This window comes from Quercus robur, chromosome 9 (genome assembly GCF_932294415.1).
Source record: "Quercus robur chromosome 9, dhQueRobu3.1, whole genome shotgun sequence".
Classification (NCBI taxonomy): Eukaryota; Viridiplantae; Streptophyta; class Magnoliopsida; order Fagales; family Fagaceae; genus Quercus; species Quercus robur.
This window is the reverse complement of record NC_065542.1, coordinates 24,699,835-24,715,540: the sequence shown is the minus strand read 5'-3', so window position 1 is coordinate 24,715,540 and position 15,706 is coordinate 24,699,835. Positions and strand designations below refer to the sequence as shown.

The following is a 15,706-nucleotide window of genomic DNA, read 5'->3' as shown; positions in this document are numbered from 1 at the left end:
TGAATGGTCAATCATTATTTTCATTTTAGCCACGTGACCAAATTCCTAATGCTTTGGTTGTTTCATTGCCAAAAACACGCATCGTTGTAGATATTGTGATAACGCATTGAGTCAGCTTTGTGGATAATCACATCCAACTTTGACTAATGCAAAAAACTAGCCTAAGATATGGATGACAAGACAATCCAGTCATGGCCAACTCCCTACTAATGTTTTGCGTTCTGTTATGAGGATAAGGCTTAAGAAAAATAAAATCAGAAACGCAGCGAAAGTCAGAAACGCACTTCCAAAAAAAAAAAAAAAAAAAAAAACGCAGACCCAAACGCAGACTTGGGACAAGCTGTATCCAAACAAGAAAAGGAAACAATTCTAACCAATGAAAATTCTACTAATCTAGTAAGAAGATGAATTAAATCCCTAAAACAAATAGGAAATAAAATAAGATTTAAAAAATTAAAACAAGTGGTGGGTTTATTGGTTATGTTACAGGTTCAACAGTCTTTGCAACTGAGATCTAGTAATCCAATGCATGGGGTTGTGGATAAGATCAATGAGAAAGCAGGACCTTATATTGGGCTAGTGATGACTTTTACTACTGAAGAACTTGCACTTATAGACTCTGCTTTCTTTGTTCCCAGCTCGGAGATCCCATGGGTTGACTTGGCTGGTACTCTCTCTCTCATTGTCTTTGTTTTCTTTCTTCTTTTGGACTTGTTGGCGTTGATTATTGACTAGAATAGCTTTCGTTGAAATATGAAAATGTTTTGTATAAATGGTCTTAATTTGGGGGAGATGGCCCAAGTTATGCCCATTTAGCCCAAAAGTTATGTCACTCCACTGTTAGCTGTTGGGCTAGGACGGGTTAAGAAGGAATATTTGTATTTGTATACACACACATTAAGTAGTGTGTAATATACAGAAAAGTTTATGGAAAGATATTTATAAATGGTTTATATTTAAATATATATTTTTAAATAAAAACTCAAATGAGTTAAAAATATACAAGTTTAATAAATTAGGATTTATTTAGAAAAGCACCAAATATAGTATAATTAGAATTTGTTTAATTTTAGGTTGTTTCTATTCTAATTGCCAAGAGTCAAATTCCCCTTCCAACCTTTCCTCAACTATCGAATTATCAAAAAAGAAAAATGTTGTTTTATTCTAATCAAACAATGAATTCTAGTTGGTTTTAATTTACAAGTAAATGTGTAATAAATACCAAATTTAAAAATATATAATATAATATAATAATATAATGATGATCTTAAAAAATTATGATTATATAGGCTTTTAAAAAGTTGAAGTGACAACATAAGAAAGAGTCAATCTAAAAAGTCAAGTAATTTCATTTTTGTATGTGTCAAATAAAAAAAAAAAATTTCATTTTTATATGCGTGCCTTTTTGTTGTGGCAAAGGCATAAGGTTGTACTATCAGCTTTGTTGTATTCTTCTATGGAGTTTAAATTTACAGAGAAAATCGTGTAGTTACACACAATCAATAAGCAAATGCCTTCAGGGAATATGAAAAAATGTTTTTAGACATACTAGACTATTTGTCATGCCTGCACATAATGAACAACTTCTTGCCAACGTGTCTATTTTGTTGATTGCCTACTGCCTAGGAAGGAGGTTCAACATTGGGACTATTAAAGGTATAGATGTAATTTATGTGATGACTGGAGAGCAACAGTAAGATTTCATCTATCTTTCATTGTTTTTTTTTTCAGTACCATAACAATTAATACATACTACATATACTTGATGTGAAACATTTTTAATGAGTGGTAGACTTGACCTTTTTGTGGCACTCTTTAGGTGAATGCAGGTATAACTGTTCAAATCCAACTTGATACATTTGATATCATAGGAATTGTTCATTATGGGATTGCTGGAAGTTCTAATGATTCAGTGTACATTGGTGATGTTAGTGTCCCAAATTATGTTGCCTATACAGGATCTTGGACATGGAAGGTACAAGTTTAAATTTGTATTAAATTGATGAAAGAATAAAGCATTTTTTTTTCACTACAATCCTTGCTTTTAAAATGAAGAAGAAGAAGAAGAAAAAACAACTAATCTTTTCTTTGTTTGATTTTACTGCTACATTATGATGTTTGACTTTATTGAATATATGTATTTAACAGAAAGAATATGCACTCTACTTATATTTTGGTTCAGAAATGGTCTTATGTTTGAAGCACCTGGTTAAGTATTGGCACTATGTTTAATTCATCTTTCATCCTCTTATTTACGTTGTAAAGGAATTCAGGTCAGCAGAGGAGAATGTAACAGAATTAAATTTTGGTAATTTCAACTTCCCTGAGAAGGGAGAGAATTTGTTGGCAATGATAGACTTCACTCCACAGCAATTGTACTCTGTTGGAAAACCAATGGAAGAGGTTTTTTGGCTTCCAATTGATCCAAAATTATTCAATATTGCTTCTGAACTTCAGGTTTGTATTATAATCATCCCCCGATCTCTTTTTATAGCTTATGTGTGTTGATTAATATGTTCTGATGAAAATATCATTCAAGGTTTTTTTTTTTAGTTCATTATGATGTAAATTTTAAGTGGTTACAGGATGTAAAGCTAAAACAATGTGTCAGTGAGACATATTGTCTACCTGAAACACCAAAGGTTGTATATGGATTGAGAGGTTCTACTGCAGATATATACCTTGACAATGCAGCTTATAGAGAATTTCTCTTCAAAGCATTTAATGTCTCAACTGTTGATGAAGAGAGCGCTGCAATTGTAATGGTTAGTAAAATAAAAAATAGATTCACTTAATGATAATTCAAATGTGTTTGTAAAGCATTGTCTGTTTACATGTTTTTGTGTTGTTGCTCTCTATGCAGACATCTCTATCAAATGGAGTGCCTTGTATTGTGTTTCGTGGTGTATCAGATTATGCAGGCGGAGAGGGATTACTGTCATCAACGAGCCTTACTTATTTGGCTGCTGTGAATGCTCTCAGTGTTGCTGTTGAGTTTATTGGATTATTTGGCGAGGAGCTCCACGACCACTGAAAGTGGACACCATTTGAGGCTAGAGAAATATTGCTAAATATGTAAACAAATTATTTAATTTTAATAAAGTAATGTCCTAAAATATTTAGCAATGCCCCATGTTGTACAGTTAGTACTGATTTCTAGAAGGTCTTGCCCTGCCTATGAGGTGTGAGAGTTCTTAAGTGTGACCTGTGAATGTTACCATATCCGCCATGTGAATGACTCTCTTGGGAGCTGTCTGGTGTGGACACATAGAGTTGTCCTACACATGGATCAGTGAATACACCACTGAATCTAGAGCTAAGGTGAAGAGTGGAAGCCCCCACTTCCTTTAGGTCCAAGAAACACTCGTGGCCCTTACTTAGAGGTCCAACTTAACAGTGCAGTAACTAGCTAATCAGCGATACTAACTGACTCAACTCAACAGCCTTGGCACAATTTTCAATCAAAGGTTTGACTAAGTTGGTTCCCATCTATTATATGCAACTAGTATTTAATCCATGCTTACACACATGAATGGTGAATTGTAGTGTTGCTATTGATATTAGCTTAAGTTATTAAACATATATGACATAGTTTGACCAGTACATTTGGAGGTATTAATATAGTTTTTTCTTGCAATTTTCATGATATTGGTTATACTAAGTTTTTCATTACATTGCTATTATGCATATAATTTTGAAAATTACTATTAAATCTACGTATATAATATCAATTCACAATTATTGTCTGTGAAATTCTACTAAATACAACACAAAATAAAATAATAAATTGATCAAATAATATCTCTTAAATTGAATGAGGATAGGTGTATGAGATCGTTCAGCTCAATTACAGTTTGTTACGTACAATATCTTCTCATACAAATATTTGAATAGAAACTGTATAAAAAATATACTCATTAGTTCAGAGAAAAAATAATAACAAAATCTAAATAATTTAATTTGCACGGAAAGGTAACAAAAGCAAAATCCAATTTTGATTCTAATTGAATTTTCTCTAAACTGTGGTTTAATATATATATATATATATATATATATTTATATAACCTAGTTAGTAATGAATTGTAGATAGTCATGATATATAACATAAATGACAAAACTTTGGTGTAGTATTTTAGGTGCTGTTCCTTAGGTTCCCCTCTTAAGATTTAGTTATGCGGCTACTTAACTAAAAAATACACTTCCATCTTATGAGGAAAAATCTACATGCCAGAATCTTAAAAGAGGAATCTAAGGAATAACACTTAAGTACTGTACCTAAGTCTTGCACTTACATAAATGACTTATAAATTTAAATTGTTTTTAGTTATATGATTAGGTTTTTTATGGTTTATTTATATTGGACTCCTCATTTTCTACACTAAATTAACTCATTTGACACAAAAATTATAAAATTTAGGTTAGATGGGACACGTGGCGCAAGAATAAACTCTAATTAAAACCTAATTTTTACACTAAATTAACTCACTTAGTACAAAAATTTAAAACATAGATTAAACTCTAATTGAATTCCAACTTAAATTCCGAATGAATTTTCTCTCAACTTTACCTATTAATATATATATATATATGTATGTATGTATAGAGAGAGAGAGAGAGAGAAAGAGAGAGAGAGAGAGAGAGTAGCTTTGTAACCCCATACATATGCATGAATACACTTAAAGATATACAAAAAGATAAATAGTATAATTCCTATATATATAATTTAAATACTATTGATAGTCATTCTTATATTTTGTTAACTCTTTAAAAAATCTTGTAAGAATCTTATATTTTGTTAACTCTTTAAAATTCTTGTAAGAATATTATAAAGTATAAAATGTAAATTGTCCATATTTATTTATTTATTTATTACTTCTTAATTTTTTTTATTGTGAAGCACTTTTTTCTTTTACGATTTATATATTATAGACTGTTTGAATTTTGTACTCAATAACTCACTTGAATAAATATTTACGATGTTGTCTCACATTTGATTTTAAAATTAGGAAATAAAACTCTCTCTAAAAATAAATAATTTAGGACATATGACATAAAATTGGACTCTAATTTGAAATTCTAATTGAACTTTCTCTAAGCTTTACCTATTAATATATACTAGTGTATACCCCAAAATTTTAGAGGATGTTTAAATTATACATGGTATTATTTTACACTTTTTTAAACTATACATTTCTAAAATATGGAATAGTTTCTCATTATATATGTGTGTGTGTGTGTGATTTAAAATTTAACTGGTTTTAAACTCTTTGGTTTTTACACCCAATAATTCACTTGTCACAAAATTAAAAAACTTAGATGGATTAGATTTGAACTCTTCGACTTATACACTCAATAATTCACGTGACACAAAATTAAAAATTAAATAGGGCATGTGGCACAAAATCGAGAATCCAATTAAAATCTAATAGGATTTTCTATCAGCTTTGTCTATTAGTATATATATAGATATAGATATATAGATTGAGTGGAATTTAAACTAAAAAGAATTCAAGAAAATAGGGTACAAAGATTATACATAGTGTGTGCTTAGCCTAAAGTAGGTTTCAAATTGTTATTTTTGCAGACAGAGGCATACATATGAGCTGTTGTTCCATAAACATACATTGAACATACATAAGCAGTTGTGAGGCATGTGTACGCATCCTGACAAAATGAAACTCTAATTCTACATCTTCTTCTTTCTAAGTAATCAAACAAAATCCTAACCTAATTCTACAAACAAAAACAAGCATAAACTTTAAAACAAGAGAGATTTTGGAATTTAAAAAGAAAAGGGGCTTAACTTTTTCGAAGGATATTTGAATTTTGACTAGTCCCCTCAGGATATTGGATCCAAGCCAAAACACTAGAACGGTTAGTAAACTGTAGCTTTGTAAGAATGGAACTGCAAGAGAGTTTTTGGAAAGAGGGAATGCTTGTAGTGAATCCTTTTTGACATAATTATTAAGTAAGTCAATTCAGTGTTAATTTGCTTAACCTAAAATCAACCCAAAATGGCTCCATTCATATAAATAAATGTCATTTTTATTTAATATAAATTTGAATTTTCTCTATAGAACAGTGTAATTAAAAGAATTTTAAATTCATTTTGGCTTATTTTTTGAATGGTTTGGAATGGGTCATTTAAATGTTAACCCAATACAAGTTTATCAAACATTTGAAATGAGTAGTGTTTGTGTATATTAAGCAAGCTATGTGGGTCATGTTGTGTCACTCACTTAATAAATGGGTTTTGTTAGGGTAGAAGGGTTTTGAAATGATTATTAAATGAGTTAGGTTAAGATTGGCCTATGTAGCTGGATACCAATGTCTTGAATACGATTTGTCATCACTACATGCTTGAACGAAATTGTTAAATCATGGTTTTTTTTCCACCTTTATATATAGATACACACACACACACATATATAAAAATTCTCCTTCATTTTTTTTTTAAAATTTAATAGTTGGGAAGGATTGGATATGAATCTGGACACATCATTCGGAACTACCTTAGAAGCTTATTGAGCTACAACTTAAAAGACTCCTTCACATTTTACATTACGATGAATTTCATATTTATAATGAGATACAAAAGTCCATGACATTTGAATAAAAATTACATATTGATTGCCTCAATTCCATGATTTTCTTTAGCAATCAATCCCTTGATTTATTAACCAATCCCATAATTTTCTCTTGAAACCAATATCTTGACTTGGTCCTTAATGGCAGAAAAAATGAATTATACTTTCTAAACTAATCTATCCTAATTATACATCTCATACATATCTTGGCTATTTTTGGTAAATACAATACAAGATAGAAACTCACACAGTCATGTTTGTGTGGCAAAATACAATCATCTGCTCTTGGTGAGCATAGTTCTTAGGTTCCAATCCTATCAATGGAGAGAGAAAAAAAAAATTGAACTTTCTTGATGGTTCTTGGCTATTCATACACACATATCTTAGCTTAGTTGTTGATTTTATTTTTTTTAAAGCCTGATCCTCATAACAGAGCGCAAAACATGGAGTTGGCTTGTAACACCCCAAAATGATAAGTAATAAAAGTCTAATGAATCTGAATAATCCATAAAAATATTAAATAAAAGAAACCAGCAACCTCGAATCTCATCACAAAAGTCAGAGCTCTAATTCACCAAATACAAAACATCCTCAAAATAATTCTCCAATACAATGTTTAATGCCATAAAATAATAATAAAATCCTCAGTTCCACAAAATAGTTCGTAACTATTGTCTCCCAAGAATCTCTACTCCAATAATCCCTCTAATGTATCTGTAATGGGAAATAAAGGGGGGGGTGAGATAACTCAATAAGTGGAATTCACTAACATTGGGGTGTGGAAACAAACCTTTCAAATAAACAATTCTTACAACAATTTCATAACTTGTAACTCATTAATATTTATCATCAAATACTTCATATATATATATATATATATATATAAAATATCCTTATATTGTGGGCCCTTATAATATATATTAATACCATCACATAAACAATTTCCTAAGATTTTCTCGTGGTCAACGATTACGTCCCGTTGATAGGGTTATGCTGTCCCCTTTTTGGGACTAGAACCTCCTTTTCATCCCCTTTCTTAAGGATGGCTCCATTGGAACCTAAAGGTGCCCTCCCTTGCTAAGGAGCTTCCTTTTTGGATCCTTAATAGTATACTCCCTTGCTAAGGAGCTATCAAATGTGCACTGTCCCCTTTTCTGGGACCGTCCCTTGCTAAGGACTAGCTATAGTATGATTGTCCCTTACTAAGGACTAATACAACACTGAGCTTTTAATCACGACTTGCCATAGGTTTTCAAAACATATACAAGATGCTTACATAAATAATCCATTCAAGATGTTCACAAAAATAATCCATTCATAATTCTCGAAAATATAAGGATATATTCACATATACAAATTTAAATAAATTTAGGTTGTCTCACAAGTTTTTCATAAAACGAATAATTAATGTGCACATCAAGAAATTATAAAATATCCATTTATATGTATAGCATAACAATATATTTCTTTGATATATGATAGTTTAATAACTAACACTGTTTGGGAAAACCCCAAAAATTAGTAAACACCCCTTACCTCTTAGGGTCCGTTTGGATACAGCTGAAAATTGAATACTGAAACTAAAAACTGAAAAACACTGTAGCAAAATAATTTTTAAATGTGTGAATAGTATCGTGGGACCTTTTTTTTAATGAAAAAGTTGCTAAAAAGTGAAATTTGTGGGTCCGTGAACAGTATACGATGTGCATTGATTGGCTGAAAAAAGTGAGAAAAGTCAAACTTTGCAGCTACTGTTCATTGAACAGTGTACGAACAGTAGCCACAAGTCTCACAAATGCGTGAAAAAAAAAAAAAAAAAAGAACGCAGACATAGACGTGGGTTTTCAGCCCAATCCAAACATAACCTTAGTTGTAAAAAAAATAAAAGAAATCAACCTCCCTTGAATCACAACAATTCAGTAGAATTAGAACCTATAATCTCTACTCACAGCCACAATGAAGAGAAGCGAAGTTCAGTAGTGTGATGCGGCTGAAGCAAAAGGAAGCCTTATAAGTATATGCACGTGTAACTTAAGAGGTAAAAGACTAGGGTTTTCCTGGCCCATATATTTACTTATGTCACCTCACTTGAGCTTCATATCTCATAGTATTTTTTTTTTAATATCTTAGGCCCAAATCAATTTAATCCATTTAATTGTAGGCCTCCTTTATAATTTACGTATAATAATTTAATTGGTATCAAAATTATGGGGTGTTACATGGCCACGATTGGATTGTCTTGTCATCAACATCTTAGGCTAGTTTTTTGCGTTACGAAAAATAGGATGTGATTATCCACAAAGCTGACTCAATGCGTTATCACATTTATTTTTCCCCTTTTCTTTGTAAATGACAACGATGCATGTTTTTGACAACAAAACAACCAAAGCATTAGGAATTTGGTCACATGGATAAAATGAAGATAATGATTGACCATTCAATACTCTTACAGAAGTCAGAAGAAACAAGTTATTTTAAGGTAAAGATTGTTTGAATAAATTAGCTCTAGGATAATGAAAATTTGCAGTTGAGGAGTCCAAGCCTGGTCTATTTTTAGTTGAGGACTTATTATTTACCTATAAATCTAACCGGGGCCTTTCAAAGGTATTTGTCTTTGCTTTGTTTGCCTTGTTCTGAGTTTTTAAGTGGCAACAAGATGATTGCCGTTAAGAACCAGGAAGTTGGTACTGCTTTGATTATTGTTTCCTACTTCCTTTTGTCCATGAATGTCAATAATTTTTATTTTATTATAAGTCTATAAGCTTAGTTCAATTGGATTCTAACTTTTGTGTTCTTTTGTTAAGTGTCAGAGAATGCAATACCAAAAGATGCATCAGATGAATTTGTTGTGCCAGAATCCAATGCCTTTGGCCAATCATTCAGGTTTTGACATTTTCTTCCACAATCTTTGTTTATAAGATCAGGTGTTTTTCATAAATGGTGTAGTTTCTCATTCAATGAATTGTGTCAAAATGTGTGGTAGGGATTATGAAGGAAGTGTGAGGCAAAGCATTGTGGAGAATTGCTATCGGTTGCATCATATTAACCAAACATATGATTTTGTAAGTACACTTTCAATAAGTTAATGTTTAAATATTAAACTTTAGGACTTCATAGATTCAATTTGATATATGAAACTTTCAATGCAAATGCAGGTAAAGAGAACAAGGGAAGAGTATGCAAAATTGAACAAAGCAGAGATGTCCATATGGGAAGCCATTGAACTCCTTGACAATTTTGTGGATGAAACTGACCCTGACCTAGAAGAACCTCAGATTCAGCATATGTTGCAGACAGCTGAAGCTATAAGAAAAGACTATCCTAGTGAAGATTGGCTGCACTTGACTGCCCTTATTCATGGTAAATACCCCATGCGCACTCCTAGTTTCCGTTCTAAGGCTAACATGCAAAATATAAGTTCTTTGAATGTGTAATTGTATATGTTTAACTTAGTGGCACTATGCTCTTATTCATAATATCAGATAATTACTACACACACTAGGCCCTATATATTGAAGTTTACATAAAACAACTTGATAATTGATTCTTTCATGGATTTCAGATCTTGGAAAGGTTCTTTTCCATTCTGAATTTGGATCGCTTCCCCAGTGGGCTGTTAATGGTAAGAAATGTTCACTGACCAAATAAATGTTAATATATTTCTCTCATTTCGAGTCATTTCAATATGATGATGAATTCTGATGTCGCAGGAGATACGCTAATTGTTGGTTGTGCTTATGACGAATCGATTGTTTATCACAAGGTCTTCTCAAAAACATTAGTTAATTATGTTTGACATGATTATATGTAGTCAGTCAACTGAAAGAAATCTCTTTGAATCTTTTGCATTGCAGTATCTCAAGGAAAATCCAGATTACAACAATCCTGCCTACAACACTAAACTTGGAGTATACTCTGAAGGATGTGGACTTGAAAATGTGCTATTGTCATGGGGGCATGACGATTACATGTACTTGGTATATCCTCTGAACCTTCAATGAATTTTTAATGAAAAATCTTTAATAAGATTTTCTTATTGAAATTTCCACAATATGTTATTCCAAAATAACAATCATAATACTAATAATGTTGTTTCCAAATCCTTAGGTGCTCAAGGCAAGTGGAACTACTCTACCTCCAGCTGCATTATTTATTATCCGATATCACTCATTATACCGTAAGTATTATTCTTTATCTTTTCCTGTAAATTTGAAAAATAGTTAATATTCTTGAATCGTTTTTATACAATAAAATGAGTTTTATTTATCCATCTCGCAGCAATGCATTCGAAAGGAGCATATCAATACCTAATGAATGACGAGGACAGAGAGAATCTGAAGTGGTCTCAAACATTCAGGTAAGCTTCCATTTTGCTGTTTAGTTTGTAAATTTTTTTTTTCTTTCTTACCCGTGTTCTTCCCCAACAATTATTCATTTCTCATTGAGCTGATTGTGAGCATCAGTGTTTTTCTCCACCAATTATTCAATTTTTGTTCAGCTGATTGTGACAACTAAACTTATTTTATTGTATTGTACAAAATAACAGCAAATATGATCTCTACAGTAAGAGCAAAGTTCATATTGATGTTGAAAAAGTTAAACCATACTATGAATCCCTCATAAAAAAGGTGTGTACCAGTGCAAAATTCTATGCTTTGGTAATTTTAAACACTTTTTTTTCCTTTACTAAAATTGGATTTTTTTTTCTCTCTTTTTGTAGTACTTCCCAGAAAAGATCAGATGGTAATCCTTGAGGATCTGGCTTTAGGCTGCCTGCCATACTTTTAGTTGTGCTCGCTTTCAATTGGCAATGTTAATTTTATTTATATATGCACTACAAATTTCTGTAATCAGTACTAAGAAGTTTGTAAAATATTAATTAATATTAATAAATAAAACACATCATAGAGATGTGGCGTGTTCATTATTATTTGGCTTGGTTATATATTGATGCCCAGGAGGCCATGTGTGGGATATGTCTTTAAGGCCCTGGGGCCTAATCAAATAATGCTAATGTTGCAGCTTCAACAAGAACAAGAACCACAAAAAAAAAAAAAAAAACCCTTAGAAATCAACACCTAGGGTTATCTGGAATCAACACCAAGCTATTGAAGGAAAAACTCCAACAATCAATTTCATTACTGAAGCAAATTGTATATATACAATACTGAATTCTAGGTTCTTTAAATAGAGTTCCAAACTTATTATCCTAACAAGAAAAGGAAACAATTCTAACCAATGAAAATTCTACTAATGAAGTAAGAAGATGAATTAAATCCCTAAAACAAGTAGGAAAATAAAATAAGATTTAAAAAATGGATAAAGTTTAGTTACAAAATTAGTTGAAGCCAAAGGCTACAATTTTACTCAATATCTTTTTATTGGAGGTGAATTTTGACAAATCCATTATTGGATTATATCTTCTTCTTATACCCTCCATGCGTGCAAAATTTTTAGAAAATTAAAGATCAATAGCTATGTCATCAATAAATTGTTTAAATTGCAAGTTTTTGTAGTTTAAATTATGCATAAAATATAAGCTTAGAGATCGTATAGTAAATAATATTTGATTGATACAAACTTTGACATGTGTATTAAGAGCGTAAAGGGCATACAATTCAACAGTTAGATTTTCAAAATATGTAGTAATATTTTTTTAATTGAGTAAAATTTTGTTGCTAAACTTTGTTATTTCATAAAGTAAATTGAATAAATTAAGAACATTAATAGATTAGGCCTTAAACCCAATTGCTAGTAGGCTCTATTCCTAAGGCAAGTGGTTGGGCCATCTTCTTCTTGTGTGTTGTCCATACTCTAGAGTATGTGTAATTGGGGGCATATATCTTGTGTTGGCACCAGCTAAACTAGGCAGGAGCTGGTTGGGATCTTATGCAAACTTAGAATATGGCTAGTGATTGGGCTAAGGCTAGTTTTGATATCATGCTTCATTTGATTTGATTAAATATTCTTGCCTAAGGCTTTCCCAATAGTCTTTTTGGTTGATAAATATGAGCTTATTGAACTAGCCATCATCTACTGTTAGCGAGAATTACGGTAAAGAGTGTTTGCAAGTACATGTTCATATAAACTCTATTGCAACTATCCTATGTAATAGTTAGAATGTGATTAGCCGTCTATTACTTTCATATAAACTTATCATTTTTTCTCCATCATCTACCGTTAGTGAGAATTATGGTAAAGAGTGTCTGCAAGTACATGTTTCCAACCATGAATTAGAATTGTGGTAATCGAGTGCTCTTGTAAGTAACTCGGCTATGACAATTATTAAAGGGTTACTCTATGTATAGACTTATTATTTTTGCTCCATCATCTACCGTTGCGATAATTACGGTAAATAGTGTCTGTAAGTACATGTTTCTAACCATGAATTAGAATTGTGATAATCGTGTGCTTTTGTGAGCTAAGTACCAAGGCTATGACAATTATTAAAGGGTTTCTCCATGTGAATTATAACTCTCGGCCAATTGTATTCCTGTTTTATAATATTGATTGGCAGATACGAATGACATCTAAACTTTAATATCCACATGACTCCACACCTAATGAAACATATATTGCCTATATTCTTTTGTCTCTCCTCACTTTTCACTACACAATTCTTGCACACTTCCAACTTTCCAAGGGAGAGAATATCCATGACCAACAATGTGGGCTGTTAATTTGCTAGTAATGTTAGTGGTGGGTTTATTGGTTATGTTACAGGTTCAACAGTCTTTGCAACTGAGATCTAGTCAGCCAATGCATGGGGTTGTGGATAAGATCTGTAAAGTTGTGATTTACAACAATGTTTTATGTTGGCTTTATTCCATGACAAAAAGTGTTGTAATTGCATTAATTTTGTTCCTTGTATTTTGTGGGATTTTATTGTATTGGGTTTAGTATTAAGTTGGTGAAGAATTAAGCATGAAATGAAGAATTAGTGCAATTTCGCTAGTGTCTCACGAGAAGCTTACCTGTGAAAAAAGCACGTGAGAAGCACATGCTGAAAGCTGAAAAGTCATGATAGGCTATCAGTTTTGCTACTGTCTCGCGAGAAGGGCCTACTCGCAAGATACCCACGAAACATCCTGCCTGGAGGTTTTTAAGTGTGATTTTCTTATCCTTCACTCATATTATATATACCCTCATTAACCACAAATGTATGAGAGGTTATTCAGAAAGAAAAACCCTAGATAGGTTTTCTATAACACAACACACCCATCTTTTAGAGAGAGAGCTACTCATCCTTAGTGATAAATCATTCTAGCCTCTTTTTCTTCCCTCTCCCATTTTCATATCTTGAGAGAAGATTTGTATCCAAACACAGCCCACACCTTTTCAGAGTGTAGAGAGTGTTTTGGAGTTTGGGAAGCTTTGGGATTTGCCAAAAGAAGTCGGTGAGGCTTGGCGGATGCAATTGGGAGTATTGCGGGATCCGGAAAGTTAGAGAAGACATGACTCTGAGAAGTCCGTTGGTAGCATGAGCTTGGAGGGCTCAAGTACATTGGATAGACTAGGCTTGGAGGGTCTTTTGTTATTCGTGTACTCCAACTTTTTCTTTAGTAGATCGATTTCGACTTGGAGGGTCGCAGAAAGGTTTTTCATCGAGTTCTTCAGTTTCTTCTTCGATAACACGTCTTGGTATTATCTTGTGTTTGCATCTATCTTTCCTACTCTTTAAGCTTATCTTTTATTGTTGATATTGGTTGATTATGGCTTAGAGTAGTTTTATTGGTTGTTTGCGCTCATTTACTCTTATTTCACACTTAGTTTAAGTTAGAGTAAAAGCAATCTAGTCATAACCTTTTTAGGGGGTCTAAACAAGCTCTTGTGTTTCACACAAATCCGTGCTTTCAAGATCAATGAGAATGCAAGACCTTATATTGGGCTAGTGATGACTTTTCCTACCGAAGAACTTGCACTTATGGACTCTACTTTCTTTGTTCCTAGCTCGGAGATTCCATGGGTTGACTTTGTTGGTACTCTCTCTCTCTCTCATTGTCTTTGGGGATATTTGGGGAGAAGCATAGTAAAGGGATAGAATATAGTAAGTTAACACACATAGATCTTGAGTCTTAAAGACTCGAGTTCTACAAAGCCAAACCGAGTCTTTAAGACTCGATTTTCTTCGGTAAATATGGTTATGGCACATAGATCTTGAGTCTATAAGACTCAAAATTTAATTAAAATATACTTGGATCTCGAGTCTTATAGACTCGATTTTTGCTGGGCAAAATTCTATAATACACAAATACGCATTAGTAAGTCACTCACCCATATCTCTCACCCATAACACTCAGCCTCTAACACTCAACCTCACACTATTCAGTAACTCACTGCCTCACTCACCCATAACACTCACACTTCTCACACAACATTGTCTCTGATCTCACACCACATTGCCTCTCTCTATCACTGCTCCTCCCTCTCAACAAATTTACATCTCAGGTAAGGGTTTTGATTTGATTGTCATTGTAGTTGGGTATTATTTATTGTTGGGTGTGGGTTAAAGAGTTTGACTATTTATTTGATATATAGTTAACATAACTTGGTTAAGATACCAATATTGTGAATTATAGAACTTTGTTTTGTTAGTGTAAATTTTTTGAGTATTTATTTGAGTGGTTTTTGTTATTAAAATTTATTCATCATTTCTAAGCTCTTATCTTTATCATGATCTTACAAGGATTTTGACTTTATTCATCATTGTATTGGGTACAAAATGGGTAGTGAACTTCATGCCCTTTGAATGAATTGTAATGAAATGAGTATGTAATTCATGCCCTTTAAATGTGTAATGATATGGTTTGTTTTTGTTTTTTTTTTTTTTTTTTTTTTTTTTTGTTTTTTTTGTTTTTTTTGTTTTTTGGTGTATTAGGCATGAAATGGGTATGTAAATGTTATGGGTATGTAATTAGATAAAATTTTGTATACTTTTACAAGGATTTTGACTTTTTTTTTTTTGGGTATTGGGTATGAAATGGGCAGTCTTAGCATGACCGAAAAAGGATTTGGGTATGAAATGTGTAATGAAATTCATGCCCTTTGAATGAATTGGAATTTGTACTTTGTGTAGTTTGACCAGATAAAATGTTTTTTTAACTAACATAGTAACTTAA

General features: G+C 32.1%; 3 protein-coding genes across 3 annotated transcripts in view; all 3 read left to right on the top strand.

Moving 5' to 3' along the window:
* LOC126699975 (bark storage protein A-like) overlaps positions 1-3,222 on the top strand; it is a 64,004-nt gene extending 60,782 nt beyond the window's left edge. The window contains exon 7 of the transcript XR_007646951.1: positions 3,183-3,222. The gene's annotated coding sequence lies outside the window, so the exon portion shown is untranslated. The remainder of the gene's footprint in view (positions 1-3,182) is intronic.
* Positions 1-15,706, top strand: part of LOC126699976 (probable inositol oxygenase) — an 85,538-nt gene that overhangs the window by 15,171 nt on the left and 54,661 nt on the right. The window contains exon 2 of the mRNA XM_050397956.1: positions 9,392-9,470. Coding sequence (XP_050253913.1) covers positions 9,392-9,470 — 79 coding nt within the window. The remainder of the gene's footprint in view (positions 1-9,391; positions 9,471-15,706) is intronic.
* The window catches only part of LOC126699979 (uncharacterized), a 59,277-nt gene continuing 44,077 nt past the window's right edge, over positions 507-15,706 (top strand). Inside the window, exon 1 of the mRNA XM_050397961.1 lies at positions 507-667. The gene's annotated coding sequence lies outside the window, so the exon portion shown is untranslated. The remainder of the gene's footprint in view (positions 668-15,706) is intronic.